We start from the raw sequence: 22310 nt of genomic DNA, 5'->3' as shown, positions 1-22310 counted from the left end.
TTTTCCATTGTTCAGAGATTTTGGCAGTGTACCTTCCCAAACAAAGACAAGCAAAATTCCCTTCATGTTTGAAAGCTTACTTGAGAATATAGCAATGCAGTGGAGTTGGGGAAAACGTGGAATTTATTACCAGAAGATATTTTTAACCTGGTGCTAGCCCTTATTAGCAGTTGATGTTGGCGCGCCATTCATCTTCCCAAACTGTAGTTCCCTAGCTGGTAAATGAGAATAACAACAGCTGCTTTAATTGACCCATAACCTGGTTCTCAGGACTCCCTTCCAGAAAAAATATTGCAAAAATGTCTTAGAAAAAAGCGTATGGTTTGTGCCTGACATAAAAGTGATTATACACTTTGGAGCATTTATTTAATAACTTTAGTGCATATCCATTGTAGAAATTCTATTCAGTCTGAAATAATTGAGTTGACTCTCAGAATTATGTTTGGTTTTTATAAAAAAATCACTTCCCTGAGTTCCCATTGTAGATCATCAGTAACGAACCCAACTAGTATCCATGAAGACATGGGTTCGATCCCTGGTCCCACTTAGTGGGTTAAAGGATCTGGCATTGGTTGTGGCTGTGGCTTGGGCCTCAGATGCAGCTCCAATTCGACTCCTAGCCTAGGGAATTCCATGTGTCACAGGTGCAGCCCTAAAAAGCAAAAAATAAAGAAAAAAATCATTTCCCACCTGTCCTCAGTATCAGGCTTTTAAAATATCAGCCTGGTTTTCCCAGGTTCACAAGCTTGCTCCCACAGAAGCCGTCCCAGCCCCATGGATGGTAATGCCATTCATTCTTCTATTGCTCAGCCCTGTAACCTCAGAATCATCCATGACTCTTCTGTCACTTCCATATGAAGATGAACTCTTTACATCAACTCATCAGCAAAGTTTGTAGGCTCTACCTTCATGATACAGCCGCAGTCTGACCCCTCTCACCAGCCTGTCTGGGCCACCAGGATTAGTGCAGTGCGTTTCTTCCAGCTCTCCATCCGCCAGCTTCACCTGAGCCCCATCCTGTGCACAGTAGTCCTTTTAAAATAAAGTCAGTTCATGTTACTCCATTGCTCAGAAACTTCCATTGACTCCTGCTCACGTAGATCCATCCACTGCCTATGAATCCCATGTGGGCTGCCTCTGCTCATTGCCTGCCTGGTCTCCTTGCCTGCCTTTCTTTCTTTCTTTCTTTCTTTCTTTCTTTCTTTCTTTCTTTCCTTCCTTCCTTCCTTCCTTCCTCCCTCCCTCCCTCCCTCCCTCCCTCCCTCCCTCCCTCCCTCCCTCCCTCCCTCCCTCCCTCCCTCCTTTCTTTCTTTCTTTCTTTCTTTCTTTCTTTCTTTCTTTCTTTCTTTCTTTCTTTCTTTCTTTCTTCCTTCCTTCCTTCCTTCCTTCCTTCCTTCCTTCCTTCCTTCCTTCCTTTCTTCCTTCCTTCCTTCCTCTCTTTCTTTCTTTCTTTTGTCTTTATAGGGCCACACCCACAGCATATAGAAGTTCCCAGGCTAGGAGTCAAATTGGAACTTCACTTGAGGCCTAAGCCAAGGTCCTTAGGCCTCAAGAATGCCAGGTCCTTTCACCCACTGAGTGGGGCTAGGGATCAAACCCACATCCTCATGGATACTATTTGGGTTTGTTACTGCTGAGCCACAGTGGGAACTCTTCCTTGCCATTCTTGAAATGTGCCACGTGCCTGCCTACCACTGCTGTTTGCAGATGCTGTTCTTCCAACATCGCATTAGTCTCTTTCTTCAGGGCTCTGCTCAGTGTCACCTTCTCTGATTGCAGCATGTAAAGTGAAAAGCCCTCCCTGCACCCCAAACCATCCAGGCACTCTCCATCCCCCTTATCCCGTTCTCCATAGCACCTTCCCCACCTGATGTACTGTCCGCCTATCATTTGTCTTTCCCACTCTTTCTTCCCACCCCTGCCACCAAATGTAAGCTTCACAAAAGCAGAAGCTTGCTTTTGTTCACTGTTACATCTCCAGAGCCTAGAAGAGTACCTGCCTGACTCAAAAAGAAGGGACTCACAAAGCACTGCATGACCTAATGAACACATGAATGGATGGATGACCAAAGTGGGACACATACATGCATACGGAAACAGATAGGAGTTGACATTGCGGTTATATGATAATCAGTAAAGTGGAACTTATTTTCTACTATTTATAGGCTATTTCTATCTCTCCTTTTGTAAATTGTCTTTCCATATCTTTTGTTCATTTTTTCCTATGGAGATGAGCAAATTGGGTTTTTTCATTTGTTTGTTTGCTTGATTTTTAGGGCCACACCTGCAGCATATGGAAGTTTCCGAGCTAGGGGTTGAATTGGAGCTGCAGCTGCCAGCCTATGCCACGGCCACAACAATGCAAGATCCAAGTTGCATCCTGCGACCTACACCACAGCTCACAACCCACATCCTCATGGATACTAGTCCAATTCGTTTCTAATGCGCCACAGTGGGAACTCCGAGCATCTTGTTTTATTTTGTGTGCTTTTTATATATTAAGAATTTTTGCTTATGGACATGCTTTCTGTTTTGCAATGTGCCCTGTGGGATAAAGTACTGCTTTTATTTAAGGTGTCTTATAAGATTGAATAAGTCACTAATGTATAACTCATTTCCTTTTTCTGTTTCTCTGATTCCAATTGGACTCTTAGAATTGGACTCTTGTGCTTTGGGGAACCATGGTTGTGAACATTCGTGTGTAAGCAGGGGGAGCTCTTTCGTGTGCCGATGCTTTGAAGGGTATATACTCCGTGAAGATGGGAAAAGCTGCAGAAGTAAGTTTTTATTGGCTTGAGCTCACATTACTGTGTCTGACCTCTGCATGAAATCCACCATCCTGATGTCTGTGTAAATCAGTTACTCTCGGCAGAGGCTCCTTGCCTGCCCGCTTGCATCTCTCACAAGCGTCCTATCCTAATAAATCTATTTCTTGCCTATCCAAAAAAAAAAAAAAAAAAAAATCAGTTACTCTCAAAAATCAGTGCCATAAGACTGACCACTAAATGAAATGTGGGATCCTGGGTCAGAAAAAAAATAAATAACATCAGGTAAAAACTACGGAAATGTAAATAAACGGTGGACTTTAGTTGATGTTACTGTATCAGTATTAGTCCATAATTATAATAAGTGTATCATACTGATGAAGGTGTTAATAACAGTGGAAATTGGGTACAGGGCTTATGGGAACTCTGTCTTCAGTTTTTCTGTAGATCTAAAACTGTCCTAATGAAGTCTGTTAAACAGAAAACAAACAAATGGACAAATGAAAAAAAAAATCAATACCAGAGCTACAACCTAAGGTGCTCATTTATGCCCTGTGGCAAGAAGCAATGCTTTAATGGAAAGATATACAGTCTGAAATCCAGGAGTCTGTCAGCTTCTAGCTCTGCCATTTATTAGCGGGGCAAGTTGCTTAACTTCTCTGAGCCTCTGTTTCTTTATCTTTAAAATATTGTTGTTGGAGTTCTCTTGTGGCCCAGCAGCTTAAAGATCCGGTGTTGTCAGTGCAGTGGCTTGGGCCACTACTGTGGTCCAGGTTCTATTCCTGGCCTGGCAACTTCCACATGCCACGGACATGGACAAAAAAAGAATATTGTTGTTGCTGTTTCTGTTGGCACAAATCCACCACCTTATGATGAGGCCATTTTTACATATCAGAAACCAAGGCCTTGTAGATGGTCAAAGGGGAGTGTGCAAGCCTGAACAAATGATTTCCATCCCAATGTCGTCTTTTTCTCAAGCTTCTCAAAGCACTTTCCAAAGAGCAACTCATATTGATACACCTGAAGGAAAGATGGGTAACTGGAACTATGACTCTTATTTTTCAGAGAGAAAAGCTGAGACTCCAGGAGATTAAGTAATTCTCCAAAGTCATATGTCAGCAAAAAACCCAAAATTAGATTTCCGTGCCACTAATCTAAATTGAGGTTTAATCTCCTAAGTAATCACAGCAGCCGTGTTTCCTCTCTGATATCAAACACAACATCTGCAGAAGGCTGATGATGGGTTGCATTTGTATGAGACACTGGTGTTGGCAAATGATGGTGGCGATGACAGGGAGGAAGTTGGGAGGCTGAGCCCAGAGCGAGCTGCAGAGCTTCATCCTCAGTTTAACTTCCTCCCCATGGACCTGAGCTCAGGTGGCCCTGGATCCAGTGGCTGAGGTGGATGGATCTTCCCAGGTGAAGTCCAGGGAAAGTTGACAGTGGTGAAATTGTTATTATTTATTTAATTTTTTTTGGTCTTTTTGCCTTTTCTAGGGCCGCTCCCAGGGCATATGGGGGTTCCCAGGCTAGGGGTCTAATTGGAGCTGTAGCCACCGGCCTAGGCCAGGGCCACAGCAACTCGGGTCCAAGCCACGTCTGCAACCTATGCCACAGCCCACAGCAACGCCGGATCCTCAACCACTGAGCGAGGCCAGGGACCGAACCTGCAACCTCATGGTTCCTAGTCGGATTCGTTAACCACTGCACCACGACGGGCACTCCTGGTGAAATTATTTTAACTTGCTCCACTGTCCTCAGGGAAAGATGTCTGCCAAGCAGTAGACCATGGCTGTGAACACATTTGTGTGAGCGGCGACGAGTCCTACACCTGCAGGTGTTTGGAGGGATTCCGGCTCGCCGAGGATGGGAAACACTGCAGAAGTAAGTGGCTTCAAGGCAGAGGTGGGCTTTTCCATCAGTGGGACTCACACAGAGAATGCCATTTAATGTTGAAAGTCTTCCTTCATCATCAGTGTCACTATTGTAAGTTCCAGCCTTGGGTGCCCTGAAAGTGTCATGCTAGCGATCACCAGTGATCAGTACGGTAACCCTTAGTTCTTCAGGAACTTCTCAGTCAAGGTGCCAAGTTGTCAGACTTTTCGCTTTCTCCCAGTGGCAGGTAGGCTCTCTCGACAAGAGTTGTGTGATGCCCAGAGCCTAGCACGGTGCCTGGCTAGTCACTGGCTGGGATTAGAATCTCTGCCAGCAGTTACTGTGAGGATCAAAGGATAGTTACATGCTCGTTCTTTCTTGGAAAAACGTAAGGGCAGAGGGTAGGAGGAGGGCCAGAAGGATTTTCTGTGGGTCTTGTTTACACAGTCTGTCATTTGTCAGATACTGAGAGTTTGCTTAGAAGGTGTATTTTTCAGGGTTCTCCAGAGAAACAGAACGAATAAAGTGTGTGTGTGTGTGTGTGTGTGTGTGTGTGTGTGTGTGTGTGTGTGTGTGTGTGGATAGATGGATGGACAGATGGATAGATAATTTAGAGAAACTGCCAGGTATCCTGGAGACCCAAGGAAGAACCAGTGTCGCAGCTATGGTCCAAAGGCAGTCTGGAAGCAGAATCTCCTCTTCTTTGGGGGAAAATTCAGTCTTTTTTTCGCTGAAGGCCTTCCAGATGAGGTCCATTCACATTGTGGAGGATAATCTACTTTATTCAAAGTCTACGGATTGAAATATTAATCTCATCGAAAAAATACCCTCACAGCAACATCTAGACCAGTGTTTGGCCCAGAAACTGGACTGTAAGCCTAGCCAAGGTGACACATAAAATTAACCATTACAGCCCCCAAAGGAAGAGAAGGGGACTCCTGAGCTCAGTGATGTGGGCAGCAGACGAGCACAGGGCCAGGATTTTCCTCCACTGTGAGAGTCTGAGTTCTTAATCCCTGCTTTGGGGGGTTTGGACACTGTCTACTTGCTTTTGTGATACTCTGCTCCAGTGGGCAGGACGAAGGCGAAATAAATTCATTTGCTGTTGAAGTTGATTTGGGGGAACTTCCTCTCAGGTTTGTGAGATACAGATACCTGGGGGCCTCCACAGTGGGGTTGGGGAACACTCACTCCTCCTCCTGCTAGCAAGAGGGCTTCTACCTTCTAGAGCAAGAAGTTCTGTTTGAAAAATATACTGCTGGCATGCCATGGGACTGTGGCCTGACTTTAGGCTGTGTAGAGCTTCTGCAAGAGCCTACTCGTGAGTATGAGTTTTGCCTTCATACTGCAGAGTCCTTCTGTGGTGGCCATGGCTACAGTTCTGCCCATTATGTCTGCCTGAGCCATTTGTTCATGTTTCTTTTAGGGGGAGGCCTTTTTTGTCTCTTTTGGGCCACTCCCGAGGCATAGGGAGGTTCCCAGTCTAGGGGTCTAATCAGAGCTACAGCTGCCAGCCTACACGACAGCCACAGCAATGCCGGATCCAAGCTGCATCTGTGACCTACACCACAGCTCATGGCCACACTGGATCCTTAACCCACTGAGCGAGGCTAGGGGTCGAACCTGCAACCTCATGGTTCCTACTCGGATTTGTTTCTACGCGCCATAACAGGAACTCCTGTTCATGTTTCTGTTTCAGAAAGCATGGGTGTACACACATGCACCGTTTCTTCATTCAGTTTCTTTTTTGCTCAATAAATTGAGCTGTTGCACACAAAGTCTTCCCCTGGAATTTGATCATCAAGTCTCACCATTCCCACATCCAGAGGGATCTGCGGTCACTGATTCCAATTTTGTAGGAAGCTTCTCCTTTTAGGGAGCTTATGGCAGCAAAGAGCCAGAGAACTGAAGGCTTTCATGGCATAAGGGAAAGTACTCAGGACCCATCAGGTCTCAGCCATGTCATTAAACTGTCTGTATGACCTTGAGCAACTCTACAAAATTTTCTGAGTTTCTCCATTTATACAATGGGTATAATTACCCCTGCCCTCCTCTTTCCATAGGATGTGGTGAAGATTAAAGGGTCGTAACCACTTTGAGGAGTTTAAAGTCCCTCACACGTGAGAAACGATTAGACAGTTAATATTGGAGTGTGTGGGGTGTCTATGGGGAAAAAATCAGTAGCTTGGGAAAATCAAAACTCAAAGCACAGTGAACAGTTTTAAAAATGAATAAATCCAGGACACCTGATCACCCATCTTACCATTCAGGTTCATGGGAACCAGAGCTTTCTGGAAGGAGACCTCACCGTGTGTTAGACTGAAAAGGGGGATGTTGCAGAGAAAGATAGAATACAGGGTTTTTTTGTTTTTTGTTTTTTTTTTCTTATGGATTTCTTCCGTGATCTGTCCTGATGTGACTGTTCAATTCAGTTCATTTCTACACTGATGAGGTTGCTTAAGTTCTGACATTTCCTTCAGGGAAGGATGTCTGCAAATCAACCCACCACGGCTGTGAGCACATGTGTGTTAATCGTGGCAATTCCTACATCTGCAAATGCTCAGAGGGATTTATTCTAGCCGAGGATGGAAGACGGTGCAAGAGTAAGTGGTCTGAACTTGGTTTTCTGCTTTAATTTGGTTTGGGATCAGATGCTTTCTGGAGTGTTTGCAGGAAATAAATCCCTCACTTCTGCTTCTACCATAGATATAAATGTGTACGCATAGATACAAAATGGGGGAGAGGGAGCTTCACTGTACCTGGGGAAAAGCTTTTGGTTTTAAATGACAGTAAGTTCACTACCAGCTGAGAATCTAGAGTGATTCTTTTTCTGCCCAGCTGAATATCTGGAATGAAGAAGAAAAGACTCGTGCTTATAAACTTAAAAAATAATACCTCTAGCCTCTCTGAGCCAAGAGTGACCCCAGCTAATAGCCAGAAAGTGAAGACCTTGGTTTTTCAATCTGTAGTCCTTGATTTCCACCAACAAACATGGACTTGGAAGCAGATTTTTCCCTTGGGCCTCCAGATGAGAACTCACCCCATCAGTTTCAACTTCAGCAGAAGACCCCAGCTTTTTCTGCAGAACTGTGAGCTAATGAACAGCTTGGCTGTCATTGTTAGGGGACCAGTGACTGAAACCACTCCCCTTACCCAGGCAAAATTATAGCAGCTTGCATGAGTTGTCTAACAGCAGGAGGTCCTAATAAGGAACATGGTGCTACCCTGATGACTGACTGGGAGAATTTGGGAGGGTCTAATAGGAGGGAGGAGATGACCAACATCCCAGAATCCTTGGCACTGGAATCCATCTTGGTGGAGAGAGGCGCAGGCCACCAGGAAGGATCCTGAGCCAGACCAAGTAGGGCCGAGGAAGATGACTGACCAGAGACAACCTGGAACCTAACCCCATTCCCATAAAACCTGAGGCTGTGAGCCATGTGGCAGAGCAGTTCTCCTGGGTTCCTTTACCCTGCTACTATCCGCGAGGGAGCCCCTTCCCAGTAGTCTTTTCCTTTGTCAGCAAAAAAAACCCAACCACCCACCCAACCAAAAAACCTCTAAAGTAGCAGAAAAAAGTCTTAAGAGAATTAATTTATAAACTCAGGGAAGAGAAGAACTTCTAAACATGACATGAAACATAAAAGCCGTAAAAGACAAAAAAAAAAAAAAAAAAAAAAAGGAAAATGTACTGTGCAAAATTAAAGCTGCAATAATTTTGTTTTACCTGTTAATCATCAGAGATCAGAAGTTTGGTGAGTCTTTATGTTGGCAAAAGTATATTGTAATAGGAAATTATAAGTTTATCACTAGGTGTCTGAATTGGTGCAGTTTTTAGAAGGGCAATTTGGCAATATTTTAAAAGTGGTTCTGGAGTTCCTGCTGTGGCATAAGGGGATTGGTGGCAACTCCGTGGCACCAGGATGTGGGTTCCATCCCTGGCCTGGCACAGTGGGTTAGAGGATCTGGTGTTGCTATAGCTGCGGTGGGGGTCACAACTGTGACTCAGATCTGATCCCTGGCCCAGGAGGGCCATATGCTGTGGGGCAGCCGATAAATACATAGATAGATAAAGGCAGTTCCACTTGTAGGAGTTTATTACCCAAATAAGTGCGTGTGTTCACAAAGCCATATATAAAGGGGTATTTGTGCAGCATTATTTGTAGCAGCAAAAATAGGAAATAAGGTCAATGTCTATCCATAAGGTATTAAATAAATTATGGTGTATCTATACAGTAAAATACTATACAGCTGTTAAAAGGAATGAAGCATCTCTAGATGTATCCCCAAAATATTTCAGGTGAGAAAAAGGATGGTGCTGAACAGTTTTTATAGTATGTTACCACTGATGTATTTTGCAAAAGGCTTCCTCTAACATGATTCTCTCTCTCAATATTGACACATATATATAGGTAGATATTGATAGAGACATATGGATATCATTTGTAGTGTTTGAAGTTTGTTCCATGTGCATATAATATGTCTTAGAAAAAATTAAAGACAAAAGAGACAAAATTTAGAAAGCACCAGAGTAAGGGAGTTCAGTATAATGTCAAGTTAAAAATAAAGGAAGAAACTGGGGACCTTTGTAGAAAAAAAGACTTCAATTACCATTCAAATACTAAAATGACCGTCACCTCGACCATTATTAATCTGACGCCCACCCTCCAAACATCCAGGAGAAGAAAGGACATTGGGAAGAAGCTAGAGCTCAGTATGAGGACACTTTGTCTCAGAGAAGCTGTGTAATTAATTAGTTAAGATCATGCACTGTGACAGACCTGGATGTGAACCCCTTATTCATACACTTGTGGGCCGGGGAGAAGTTATTTAGCTTCTTTTGAGCCTCAGCTTCTTCCTATAATATGAGGATAACACCTCACAGAATCGTTATGAGGAATAAATGATACAGTATATTTAAAGGTGTTTATTTTTAGCCGAGTGCTGGCACACTCCAAGCGCTCAACAAATGGTAGCGACTGTAAGCAGCAGCAGCAGAGCTGTCCACAGATGGGGCCTCAGCGATGAGGTGATGAGTTCCTCATCAGGTGAGGTATACAGGCTGAATGGCTGCTGGGTAGGGATGCGGTAAAGATGTGAGCTGAGGGCTGGACCAGTGACCTTTAAAAGTCTTATCCAACCCTGAAATCCTGGAACTTTGTGAAGATTAAGTTTAGAAAGCAAATCCATTCCATTCTCACTGACTTATCTACCAAAAGAAAACATCCAAGGAAAGTTAAGTAATGACAGCCTTGGAAGTAAGGCTGTCATTCTCCCGGATATGAAAGCAAGGGTCTGGCACCTCTCGCCCTGATGCTCTTCCCTGCTACCTAGGATTCTTGATTCCTAGCAAAGCCTTCTGCACCCCACTGTGCATGGAGGCTGTGTGTGCTAGTTTTGTTCTGTAAGAAAAGAGTGTACGGAGAAGAAGAGAAAACAGATTTGCTGCTGGAAAATTATTCCAGTATTTCTGAGACCTGCTGGAAAGTCATGTGCACACTGCCTGAGATTCAGGCTATGAATGTAAATGACGCTCTGAATTGACCTTTTTCTCTTTCACTAATAATGGATCAACAGGTTGAGTAATGAGGACAAGCACTTAATGGAGAAAGAGAGGAACCCAAGTCTTCCAGTGCACACACACACAATTACATTTAACATGTCAGGCCAGAAATAGGAATACTTTTGCATGTGTATGTCTTTACTTCCTAATATTGCTGTGCTTCACTTTCAAAGATTAGACGGTGGCTTGATATGTAATGTAAAAGAGAATGTTATATCGCATACTGTAGGCTGTTTGAAACGAGATTATCCATTTGGGATTTATAAATTCTTCTTACATGGCCCTACAAAACAAAAAATCTTGGAGTTCCCCTGTGGCACAGCAGGTTAACGATCTGGCATTGTCTCTGCAGTAGCTGGGGTTGCTGCTGAGGTTCAGGTTCAATCCCCACCCTGGAGCAGTGGGTTAAGGATCCAGCATTGCTGCAGCTGTGGCGTAGGTCACAGCAGCAGTTCGGATTCGATCCCTGGCCCTGGAACTTCCATATGCCATGGGTGTCACCAAAAAAAAAATTTCTCCATACCTAGTTGCTTACATGTTTTCATAAAGCTTTTACTATCAGCTTAGCTGCCTGGAAAACTTCTGTGTCAATAAAAAATTCAAGGGATAAATTTTAAACTTCGGTGGGTCAATAGGGTACTTAACAGGCAGCTACCCAGTCGACACCACCTCCTTCATGTATTCTGTCACCAAGCACTTGCTGAACAACTGGCGTGCACTGGGTTTTGGGGTAGAGAAATTAATGATAAATGACTCCTGCTGAGGAGGAACTGGCAGAGCAGAGGAGGAAAGGGATACATAATGATCTAGCCATTGTACAGTGTGGAATGCTGCACGGAGTATGCTGGCCTATGAACAACGGGGATTGTGTCTTGGTCACTGTTACAACCTTGCTGCACTGCCTTACACAGAGCAGGTACTCAGTAAACAGTGTTGTTGTTGACTAAATTACTAGAATTAGGGATATACAGAGAGTAACTAAGACTAGCTGGGTTCCTAGGAAAGCTCCCTGAAAGAGGCGATGGCTTAGCTGAACTGGAAGAATCTCCAAGTCAGCTGTCTGGCAGATGCCAGCCCTGGCCTGGGGTGATGTCTCCTTCCTGAAGTAAAGTTATCAGAATCTTTTGGGTGCTGGCAGACCTTTCAGGGTACGCTACACACAGTCCCTCCCAGACCTGGCTGCCCCTGACCCAGGGTACAACGTGACCCTGGTTTTCAATTTCTACATCTGCTGTGTGTTTTTGCTTGTGAGAAATGCTTTCATTTAAAAAAATTTTTTTTTTTTTTTGTCTTTTTAGGGCCAAACCTGCAGCATATGGAGGTTCCCAGGCTAGGGGTTGACTTGGAGCTGCAGCTGCTTGCCTATACCACAGCCACAGCCACATGGGATCTGAGCGGAGTCTGCGACCTATACCGCAGCTCATGGCAATGCCAGACCCTTATTAACCCGCTGAGCATGGCCAGGGATCGAACCTGTGTCCTCATGGATACTAGCTGGATTCGTTACCTCTGAGTCACAAGGGGAACTCCTAAGAAATACTTTTTTAACTATTTGACAAACTCCGTATAAAGGCAAATGTGAAATTTATTGTTGGCTTGTGACTCTCCCAATACCTCTGTCTGTCCTATGTATTTTCTAAAGAATAAAAGTGACTCTCCAAAGTGGTTATGCCTCCAGCTGAAGCATAATTTTCTTCTACTCTTGTGCATAAATGATTTTTTTATCATTTAACTATCTCAACTTTCCTTTCATTCCTGTAGGATGCACTGAAGGCCCAGTTGACCTGGTCTTTGTGATCGATGGGTCCAAGAGCCTTGGTGAAGAGAATTTTGAGATTGTGAAGCAGTTTGTCACTGGAATTATAGATTCTTTGACGATTTCCCCCAAAGCCGCTCGAGTGGGGCTGCTCCAGTATTCCACACAGGTCCGCACCGAGTTTACCCTGAGAAACTTCGGCTCTGCCAAAGACATGAAAAAAGCTGTGGCCTCCATGAAATACATGGGCAAGGGCTCTATGACCGGGCTGGCCCTGAAACACATGTTTGAAAGAAGTTTTACCCAAATAGAAGGGGCCAGGCCTCTCTCCGCACGGGTGCCAAGAGTGGCCATCGTGTTCACAGACGGACGGGCTCAGGATGACGTCTCCGAATGGGCCAGTAAAGCCAAGGCCAATGGTAATGTGGGATGGAGGTGTGGTTTACACCACTCAGGGTTCTTAAACTCACTTGGTAGTCACATGGGGCCACAGGAGTGATATTCTTTGAGCAGAAAGACTTCCTATCACGGCTGTTATCCACCTTTACTATACTGCCACCTAGCGGCCATAAAGGGGCCCCACGGGAGTTAAAGGACTCAGGAAGGATGTGTCTTGCAGTCTGGGAGGTTAGTCTACAGAGAGACCACACCTGAGTAATCATCTACCATGATTCACTAGCCAGGTAGTTACCTTCAGGGCAGAGAATCAGTCCTGAACATGCTGTTTAACTACAGATAAATACACAACAGTTCCCCAAACAATGGCTTGGTTGCTTTATAATCACCTGAAAAGCTTGATAAAAATAATGATTCCTGGGGAGAGGAACTTTTACTCACATTTTGTTTTGTTTTGTTTTGTTTTGTTTTTAAAGCATTGCTTCCAGTGAACACTCTGAGAGTGTGGGAGCCTTAGGATATAGGACACTCTTGTGCTTGCAGGAGGCAAAATTAGCTTTTGAGGTATGAGTTACTGTTCAGTAAATCTCAGCCTCTTCTCTTTGACCCCATGTATAATGCAAGGAGGACTTAGGGTTGCTTTAGTTATGCATAGATGTCAAGTGTGCAGGGAGGAGTATGGCTTATGGCAAAAGGAAATCCAAAAGCTAGAATGGTTGGTGGAGACAGCTTGAGGGCAGATGTCTGGATTCTTTGGGGAGATGAGAAAACTTGAAGTTGTGAAGCAGTTTGCTTGAAAGCTACTTTTAAGAACTTGTCCAGGGCACAGTGCAGCAGGTCCTATAAAGGGGAAGAGAGTATGCAAAGACCAGAGCTTCATTTAAGGTTTTGTGGGAGTCAGTGCCTCTATCAGGCCTGGAACATAGTACATGTGTGACTAGTCCTTGCTGAGTGAATGAATAAAGGATGAAAGCGCTGACACATTGGTGAACTCCGTTCCACCCCATGGAAAGGTTGGTTTGCATCAACACTGAGTCATTCCCTTTGTGAAGGCCATTTTATTGATATTGCTTATTTCACACTTCACTCTTTTTCTGAACCCAAAAGAGTAGTAGCCACAAAATGTGTGGCCTGAATCATCTGAGTGGATTGTAAAACTGGCTGCCCACACCTAGTTCTGCTTCTAGCTTGCCAGAGCTCATGCCAAACCCTGGGCCCCTCTAGTCTGCATCCTTAAAATGTGCAGAGGAAAGTACGTTGTCAGTTCCCATTGTGGCACAGTGGGTTAAGAGTCCAACTGCAGGGGCACAAGTCACTGCGGAGGACTGGGTTTGATCCCCAGCCCGGCACAGTGGGCTAAGGATCTGGCATTACCATAGCTGTGGCGTGAGTCGCAGCTGTAGCTTGGATTCAGTCCCTGGCCCAGGGAACTTCCAAATGACATGGGTTACAGCCAGGAAAAAAAAAGTACCCTGTCTCCAAAGACAATGGTTAGCCTTTTTATTTGTCTCATTGAGACCAGTCAGCTTTACTTTCTTCCCCAAATTTCCATGAATCCACTAAAGGCAGGTGGTAGGAGAAAGAGATGTTTACTTGGTTCTTGAATCAATAAGATTTATCTGAAGCGACATCTTCTGATGAATTTAATTACTCCTATGTATAGCTAACACAATCTTAAAATAGTAGTTATCCTTTTTAGGAAATCATGCCTAAAGTCACTGGGCTCCCAGACAAATATGCTGAACTTGACTATTAACCTTACTTAGACTTTAGAACGAGGCACAACTCTTGCCACTTGGCTTAAAGGCCAATTTTTTATGTATTTTTTAAAAATCTAGTCTAATGAATTATCCAGAATATTTTAGTGCTGAAAAATGTTCAAAGTCAAGCAGAACTTAAGTTCTTATTGTGTTTTAGTTTCAGATGAAGAGGCTACTGGGGAAGGAAATTGAAAATTAATTTTGTTTAGAAAAGCTTTTGGAGCAATCTTCTATCTCTGTTGTAATCTAAGGTTAATACTTGGGTTTGTTCTTGTTTCTGATTTAGGAGATTTCCGGTGATCTGCAGATTCTATTTTTTTTTTTTTTAATTTTTGTCTTTTTGCCTTTTCTAGGGCCGCTCCTGTGGCATATGGAGGTTCCCAGGCTAGGGGTCCAATTGGAGCTGTAGCCGCTGGCCTACGCCAGAGCCACAGCAACGCGGGATCCGCAGATTCTCTTTTATAGCTTTGCACCTCCACACAAATCTTTGTCCTCCCAAGAGGGTTGGGCAGAATACCGCTTCACTTGGTCCCAGGTCACTTAAAGTTCCTATCTGTACCTTTGAGTAGAAACTAGGCTGCAAGGTCATAAACTGACCTGTTTCTTAGAACTCCCCTAGAAGAGATTCCCATTTAGTAAGTCACAATGTAGTGTTCCTTTCTACACAAGGCTGATGCAAGGGAAAGTTGGAGGTTTATTAAATGACTTTGTCCAGAGCTAAGCAGCAGGTTGGTGGTCTAGCTCCCTAACCTCTCTGCCATGCCTCACCTTCCACTCTCTTGGATCTCTTTTGCTCAGAAGGCCAAAATAACAAAAATGGTGGAAAAATAAAGGGAGGTTGATTTGGACCCCTCAAATCACCAGTTAATATCCAGCTGACTTTGGGTACAGTCCTCACAAGTTCCAGATCTTGAGAACACAACTCTACCCTGTTTTGTTCTATCATTTAAAATCCCATCCATTTTTCAGACCCTTTCCCCCATATAAAGAATATTGCAGAGTTCTGTGCTACACAGTAGGTCCTTGCTAGTTATCTACTTTATATAGTAGTGTGTATGTTAACCCCAGCCTCCTAATTTCCTTCCCTCCACATTTCTCCTTTAGTAAGTTTGATTTTGAGATCTGAGTTGTTTTGTAAATAAGTTCACTTGTATCTTTTTAAAAATCTGATTCTACACATAAGTGATATCATATATCTTTCTCTTCACTTAGTATGATAATCTCTAGGTTCATACATGTTGCCACAAATGGTGATATTTCATTTTTCATGGCAGAGTAACATTCCACTGAATATATATGTACCACATCTTTTTCCATTCACCTGTTGATGGACACTTAGACTGCTTCCATGTCTTGGCTATTGTAAGTAGTGCTGCAGTGAATATTGGGGTGCATGTATCTTTTTGAAATACGGTTTTCAATGGGTAAGTGCCCAGGAGTGGGACTGCTGGAACATATGATCCTATAATTTAAGGAACCTCCATACTGTTCTTCATAGTTTTTATCAATTTACATCCCCACCAACAGTGCTAGGAGGGTTCCCTTTTGTCCATACCCTCTTTAGCATTTATTGTTTGTAGACTTTTTGGTGATGGCCATTCTGACTGGTGTGAGGTGATAGCTCATTGTAGTTTTGTGTTTTTCTAGTTAGTGGTGTTGAACACTTTTCATATGCCTGTTGGCCATCTGTCTTCTTTGGAGAAATGTTTATTTAGATCTTCTGCCCATATTTTAGGTGGGTTGTTTTAATATTGAGCTGCATGAGCTATTTGTATATTCTGGAGATTAATCCCTATTGGTCACTATTGTTTGCCAATATTTCCTCCCATTCTGTTAGTTGTCTTTTCAGTTTATGGTCTCCTTTGCTGTGCAAAAGCTTTTAGAAGTTTAATTAGCTCTCACTTTTCTTTTTCTGTCTCTTATTCTAGGAGGTGGATCCAAAAAGATATTGCTATGATTTATGCCAGAGAAGTTTCTGCCTATGTTTTCCTCCAAGAATTTTATAGTATCTGACCTTAGATTTAGGTCTTTAATCCATTGAGTTTATTTTTGTGTATGGTGTTAGAGAAAGTTCTAAATTCATTCTCTTACATGTCCAGTTTTCCCAGCACCTCTTATTGAAGAGACTATCTTTTCTACATTGTATACTCTTGTCTTCTTTGTCATAGATTGTGTGGATCTACTTTTGGGCTTTCTATCCTATTCCATTGATCTATATTTCTGCTTTTGTGCCAGTACCATACTGTTTTGATCACTGTAGCTGTGTAGTATTGTCTGAAGTATAGTATAGCCCAATTCCTCCAGCTCCATTTTTCTTTCTCAAGATTGTTTTGGCTCTTTGAAGTCCCTTATTTCCATACAAATTTTAGATTTGTTCTAATTCTGTGAAAAGCGCCATTGGTAACTTAATAGAGATTACAGTGAATCTGTAGATTGCCTTGGGTCTAACTACTTAATCTGCTCTGCACCTTAGGTATAACTATGTATGCTGTTGGGGTAGGAAAAGCCATTGAGGAAGAACTACAAGAAATCGCCTCTGAACCCACAGACAAGCATCTCTTCTATGCCGAAGACTTCAGCACAATGGGCGAGATAAGTGACAAACTACAGAAAGGCATATGTGAAGGTACTATGGCTTATGTCTGGGAGAGAGCTTAGCAGACAGACAGCATGAACCCTTGAATGAGACATTCTCAACTCATTCCTTCAAAGGGCTCTAAAAAGTGCCTCGCTCATGGGCAGGGCTAGTGATGGCTGGAAATACTAAGCACAGAAGTGGAACAGGGGAGAGAGAAGACAAATTAGCTAACACTGCTTGAGGCTTGTGCTGTACTAAGCAGTGTAATGACACATGTCATTACAAGTATTCTGACACATGGCATACTTAATTCTCACACATACACAAAAAAACCCATGGAGAGGACTATTTAAGGAACAACCATTATATAAATCAGGAAAGCTGATGCGTAATATGCTGTTAATTGGAGTGAAGAGGGATGGTAGTTCTTCCAAGCCACTGTTGTAAAGAATGCCTTCCTGTATAGACTACTTCCATTTATAGAACTGTCCTATTAGGCTCCCTTTTTAATTTTTTAATATTTTGGCCACAGCTACGGCATGTGGAAGTTCCAGGGCCAGGGATCAAACCTGCACCACAGCCGCAACAAGCCATAGCAGTGACAACACTGGATCCTTAACTCACTGAGCTACAAGGAACTCCCTAAATTTTCTTATAGAATTTAGATTTTCTTATGCCTAGGAGCCTCCTGTGCTTTTCTCCAGTTCATTGTTCTGCCCATTTTTCCTTTTACTCCTGTCCCAGGCTCAGTTGCCAGTACAATCCTGGTCTAAGTGTCTTATTCTTCCACAGACAAGTACACTGAGATGAGATGAATGGGGCCAGGAAAAGAACGCCTTTCAGATTTCTAATGCAACTTGTTAACATTTTACCTCTAGGATGTTTCATTCAAGTTGAAATGCCTAAAGTGGAACTGCTGCCACTGCAACTTAAACCTTGGACAAATTTAACTCACCCCTCCCAACCAGCCACCTTTTTACATTCTTAAGTAATAAGATTCATTTAAGGAGTCTAGGCTTCTCTTACTAGAGACAACTGCCCTAGAATAGTCTTGAATTATCAATTTAACCAATTGCTTTTTAGAATTGGTGTTGCTACCAAATCAAACCAGAATATCTTGGGTGGCAGCAGGCAGGTAAGGACTTGGTCTGGGACCGGTTTCCTCAAGAACGCATGTACCCGTGTGGACAATTATCACTCCTTTGGTCATCTTTTTCCTCTCAGCTCTCGAAGACTCTGATGGAAGACAGGATTCCCCTGCAGGGGAACTGCCAAAGAGGGTCCACCAACCAACAGGTACAATTTTTAAAGGCAGTATTTTTATAATCTTTTGTGAATGCTTCCACCATAATTTCCCCACAGACAAAAGTTGCCTCTCTGCTGAGTCTTTGTGCCATAGTATATCCCAAAGTAAAGCTATAGTCCTCATGCTAGGAATACCAAATACCTTACTGACGGCTGATGGCGGTTTTATAATCACGACCATGTTAAACAGGTTTGACTTCAGTTTTCTTTCTCTTTACAGAATCTGAGCCAGTCACCATAAATATCCAAGACCTACTTTCCTGTTCTAATTTTGCAGTGCAACACAGGTATCTGTTTGAAGAAGACAATCTTGCACGGTCTACACAAAAACTTTTCCATTCGACAAAATCTTCAGGTAATTTCCAAGTAAAATATTACCATAGTAAGATAACTCGCTACTAGTCTCTCCAATTGCCAACACACTCAGCTTAAAAAAGGACAGGAGGAGTTCCCGTCGCAGCTCAGTGGTTAACGAATCCAACTAGGAACCTTGAGGTTGCGGGTTTGATCCCTGGCCTCACTCAGTGGGTTAAGGATCCTGCGTTGCTGTGGCTCTGGTGTAGGCCGGTGGCTACAGCTCTGATTAGACCCCTAGCCTGGGAACCTCCATATGCCGCAGGGGCAGCCCTAGAAAAGGAAAAAAAAAAAAAAAAAAAGACGAGAAAAGAGAAAGTAGGCAGTAGGATGGGGGGAATGAGAACTTAAAAAAAAAAAAATGAGAAAAAAAATAGAAGAAACTGGAGTAGCTCTCTGCACTCCACAATAAAGGCCGCTTTGTGTTGGAAGCATATACAGCCCTGGCATTTACTGGATCCGGCTGCATGGAAAAAAGTTGAACATTTCTTTCATTATGGTTTCCCCCATATGCTGACTCAGTCCTATTATTATGCCTTTGGGAAGTCTGGTGGATTCTAAAGGTGAACACTTTCCATCTGCTTTCTTAGGAAGTCCCTTGGAAGAAAAACACGATCAATGCAAATGTGAAAACCTTATAATGTTCCAGAACCTTGCAAATGAAGAAGTAAGAAAATTAACGCAGCGCCATATCCTTTTCTAATATTATACTTCCGTATGGAATGCAAAGAATATTATCAAAACTTACAATAATTTAGCATGTGGGTATATATGAAATGAAGTCATCTTCATAAAGTCAAGAAAAAATGAACTCCAGGAAAGGATTTTTCTTAAGCAGCCTGATAGATGCTTGAGAGCCAAGAGTAAGCCAAGCTTCACAACAGGCTCAGGCACTTAGTTGCTATGGTTCTAGGGGGTTTAGCAATAAGGCCAGTCAGCCAGTCAGTATGCAAAATAAAGAAAAAACAGACTTACTCTCTGCTGGGAGGAAATGGAAAATATATACCAGATCTGAAGTGCATCAAAGATACAGTATGTATATGCAAAGAATGGTGCTACTAGAATGAAGAGGTTTCAAACTCTATCTAAATTCCAAACTTTTCCTTTGGTCACAAGCCACACTGCAGCCACGTCTGGTCAGTGTGTAGGTTCTAGAGAACTGGGGTTGAGGGTTTTTTGGTTTGTTTTTGTTTTCTTTTTATAGCCGCACTCTAAGATGAAACATTCTACCAAGGGAAGAGCAGGACCCAGTGATTCATTAAAACAATATTACAAATAAAAGCTTTGGAATAGTGGAGAAATGAAGACTTACTGCTTTTATACACTGAGAAAATGCTGCCAACTGCTTTGAATGTCAAATTGCAGTAAGCTTACTAAAGCTGCCTGATAGCTATCTCAACATGCATCAACTAGCCTTAAGGGAAATTGTTTAATTCTGAACTATTTCTGTGCCAATGGGTTTATAAAATAAAGAACAGCGTACAGCCATTGTATTTCTGAAAACTGGAAATATACTCCTTAAAGAAAAAAACCTGACAGCAGAGTTCTCTTGTGGCACAGTGGGTTAAGGATCCAGCACCATCACCAAAGTGGCTGGGGTCGCTGCTGTGGCACAGTTCAACCCTTGGCCTGAGAATTTCCATATGCTGCAGGTGTGGCCAAAAATAACAGTAATAATCTGACAGTAGTTAATACAGGTGATGAATCCAGACTCTCATTCTGCCATCAAGGGGCCAGGTGGGGCATAATTAAGGAGCTGCAGAGAGGAAAGCAGATGCTTATTCTACTGCTCTGCCTTTAGCCAGTCCACTCCTAAGGGTTTACTTAAGAGACTAAGGAAATTATATACAAAAGAGCATAGGTCAAAAGTCTTCGAGGCTGCTTGCTACTCTTTGGCCCTGTCTGGTACCAAGGGTGAAAACTCCCCATCTTTATTCTCTTCTGATGTCCTAGCATCCCTTCCAAGGCCTAATCCTTTTGTTTTCTTCTCTCCACCACATGCCTAACATTATCCATTTTGCTCCCAGAGGTGTTCTAGGGCAAATTAATTTAGAAGCAACAGGGCTATGAGTAGAATTAAAATTTTTTCAAAAAGAAAAATTTGAACCATCTGGATTTAATGTTAAAGAAAAGTACTTAACCCAATAAAGATTTATAGTCTTGATAATATGTGCTAATGAGTTACTATAAGTCAGAATTTTAAAATACTTAACAGAAATGGAAAAACCCAAAGCCCTGTGTTTTTCAGGACACAAATTCTCATATAGATAAATCAAGTCATATTTGAATATAAATAAAATTAGGCAATTCAGATTCCTCTTCCTTAATTTGAGATTTACTAGAAGAAATGACACAGAGAATGGAAGCCCTGGAAAATCGCCTGAGATACAGATGAAGACTCAAACTGCTCTGTGCATTTATATGTCATTTTATCAAGGATTATGATGAAACCAGTTCAGAGCTCTAGAGGCTCAGGCTATCATTAATTATGTAACTTTGTAAAGTAAAACATAACAAGTAATGAGAAAGCTGGTTTACTATAGAACAAAGGCAAAAGTAGACATTACTCTATAAATCTACTCAGAAAAAAAAGTCTTTCAGAATCTTGAAATAAAGTTTACCAAGTGAGAACAAATAAGCTATGCAAGATAGTCTGTAACATACTGTGGACACAATTTGCTTTTGCCTTGTACTGCCTTAGTGTTGCCATCTCATTTGACTACAAAATAAAGTTTGCACAGTCTTACTTCCATAGAACACTGGCCATGGGAAAGCTATTTTTTTGTATTGGACTTAACATTGATATATGTATATGGATGTATGCATAAAATCACAGAACATATGTACTTGTATAACAAGTTGGATTTTTTATACAATATTAAAATTCACTTCAAAGAATGATATTCTGTGTAAAATTCTTAAACTTTAAAAATACAAAGTATACATAAGAAATGACCAGAATATATATGAAAAAAAAAAAGCTGAATCTCACCGATAATCAGGTCAATGCAGGTTAAATTACTCAGCTTGGCAAACATTATCATGTCTGACTCTTGTACAGTGCCAGTGGGAATGCAAATGGACGGTCTCTGGAGAATAACCCATCAATCGCTAGCAAAAGTGAAAATGCAGAGATACCCTATGGTTTAGCAAGTGCACTTTAGGTATCTAGATGATTTTGGTACTTACACACAAAGAGACTTGTATAAGAATGTTACTAAATTTTATAAATGTAACAAATTAGAAATAACCAAATCATCATCATAGGAGGAACTAATGAACTGTGGCATAGTCCATACCTCAGCTCAGAAATATTATGCAACATTTAAAAGAAATCCATTAAATCTACATGTATACATAGTGAAACTCAAAAGATAAATTTAAAAAGCAAATGGCCCCAGCTCAGTGGGTTAAGGATCCAGCATTGCCACAAACTACAGCCTGGGTCTCAGACATGGTTTGGATCTGGCATTGCTGTGGCTATGGAGTAGGCCAGCAGCTTTAGCTCTGATTTGACTGCCAGCCCAGCAACTTCCATATGCCACAGGTATGCCCCCCCCAAAAAAAAAGCCGATGGCCAAACCACAGATAGGTTGGGAATAGCCCCACCCATCAACAGACAGGCTGCCCAAAGACTTCTTGAGCCCACAGCCACCTCTAGATACACTCCTTGACACAGCCATGCCCACCAAAGGGCCAAGACTCAGCTCCACCCACCAGCAGGCAAGCCCTGGCCTCTCCAACCAGGAAGCCTATACAAGCCTCTAGATCAACCTTACCCACCAGGGGCAGACACCAGAAACAAGGAAACTCTGATGCTGCAACATGTGAATCCGAAAACATAGGTCAGAACCTACCTTGGGACCAGCCCTGGCCCTTGGGTGATGAGAAGGGGAATACTGTTGGGATACACAGGACATCCCCTACAAAGGGCCACTTCTCCAAGGTCAAGACATCT

General features: G+C 42.6%; 1 protein-coding gene across 4 annotated transcripts in view; it reads left to right on the top strand.

Moving 5' to 3' along the window:
• Positions 1-21253, top strand: part of MATN2 (matrilin 2) — a 171059-nt gene extending 149806 nt beyond the window's left edge. The window contains exons 11-19 of one of the 4 annotated variants that reach the window (XM_021089066.1): positions 2655-2777; positions 4527-4649; positions 7121-7243; positions 11965-12378; positions 16589-16741; positions 17918-17989; positions 18219-18353; positions 18943-19041; positions 20692-21253. In XM_021089066.1, coding sequence (XP_020944725.1) covers positions 2655-2777; positions 4527-4649; positions 7121-7243; positions 11965-12378; positions 16589-16741; positions 17918-17989; positions 18219-18353; positions 18943-19041; positions 20692-20747 — 1298 coding nt within the window. In that variant the 3' untranslated portion in view covers positions 20748-21253. The remainder of the gene's footprint in view (positions 1-2654; positions 2778-4526; positions 4650-7120; positions 7244-11964; positions 12379-16588; positions 16742-17917; positions 17990-18218; positions 18354-18942; positions 19042-20691) is intronic. The other 3 variants (XM_021089067.1, XM_021089068.1, XM_021089069.1) reach the window with 3 other exon arrangements.

Source organism: Sus scrofa, chromosome 4 (genome assembly GCF_000003025.6).
Source record: "Sus scrofa isolate TJ Tabasco breed Duroc chromosome 4, Sscrofa11.1, whole genome shotgun sequence".
Taxonomy (NCBI): domain Eukaryota; kingdom Metazoa; phylum Chordata; class Mammalia; order Artiodactyla; family Suidae; genus Sus; species Sus scrofa.
Note: the sequence above shows the minus strand (reverse complement) of the source record. Positions and strands in the feature narration are given on the sequence as shown.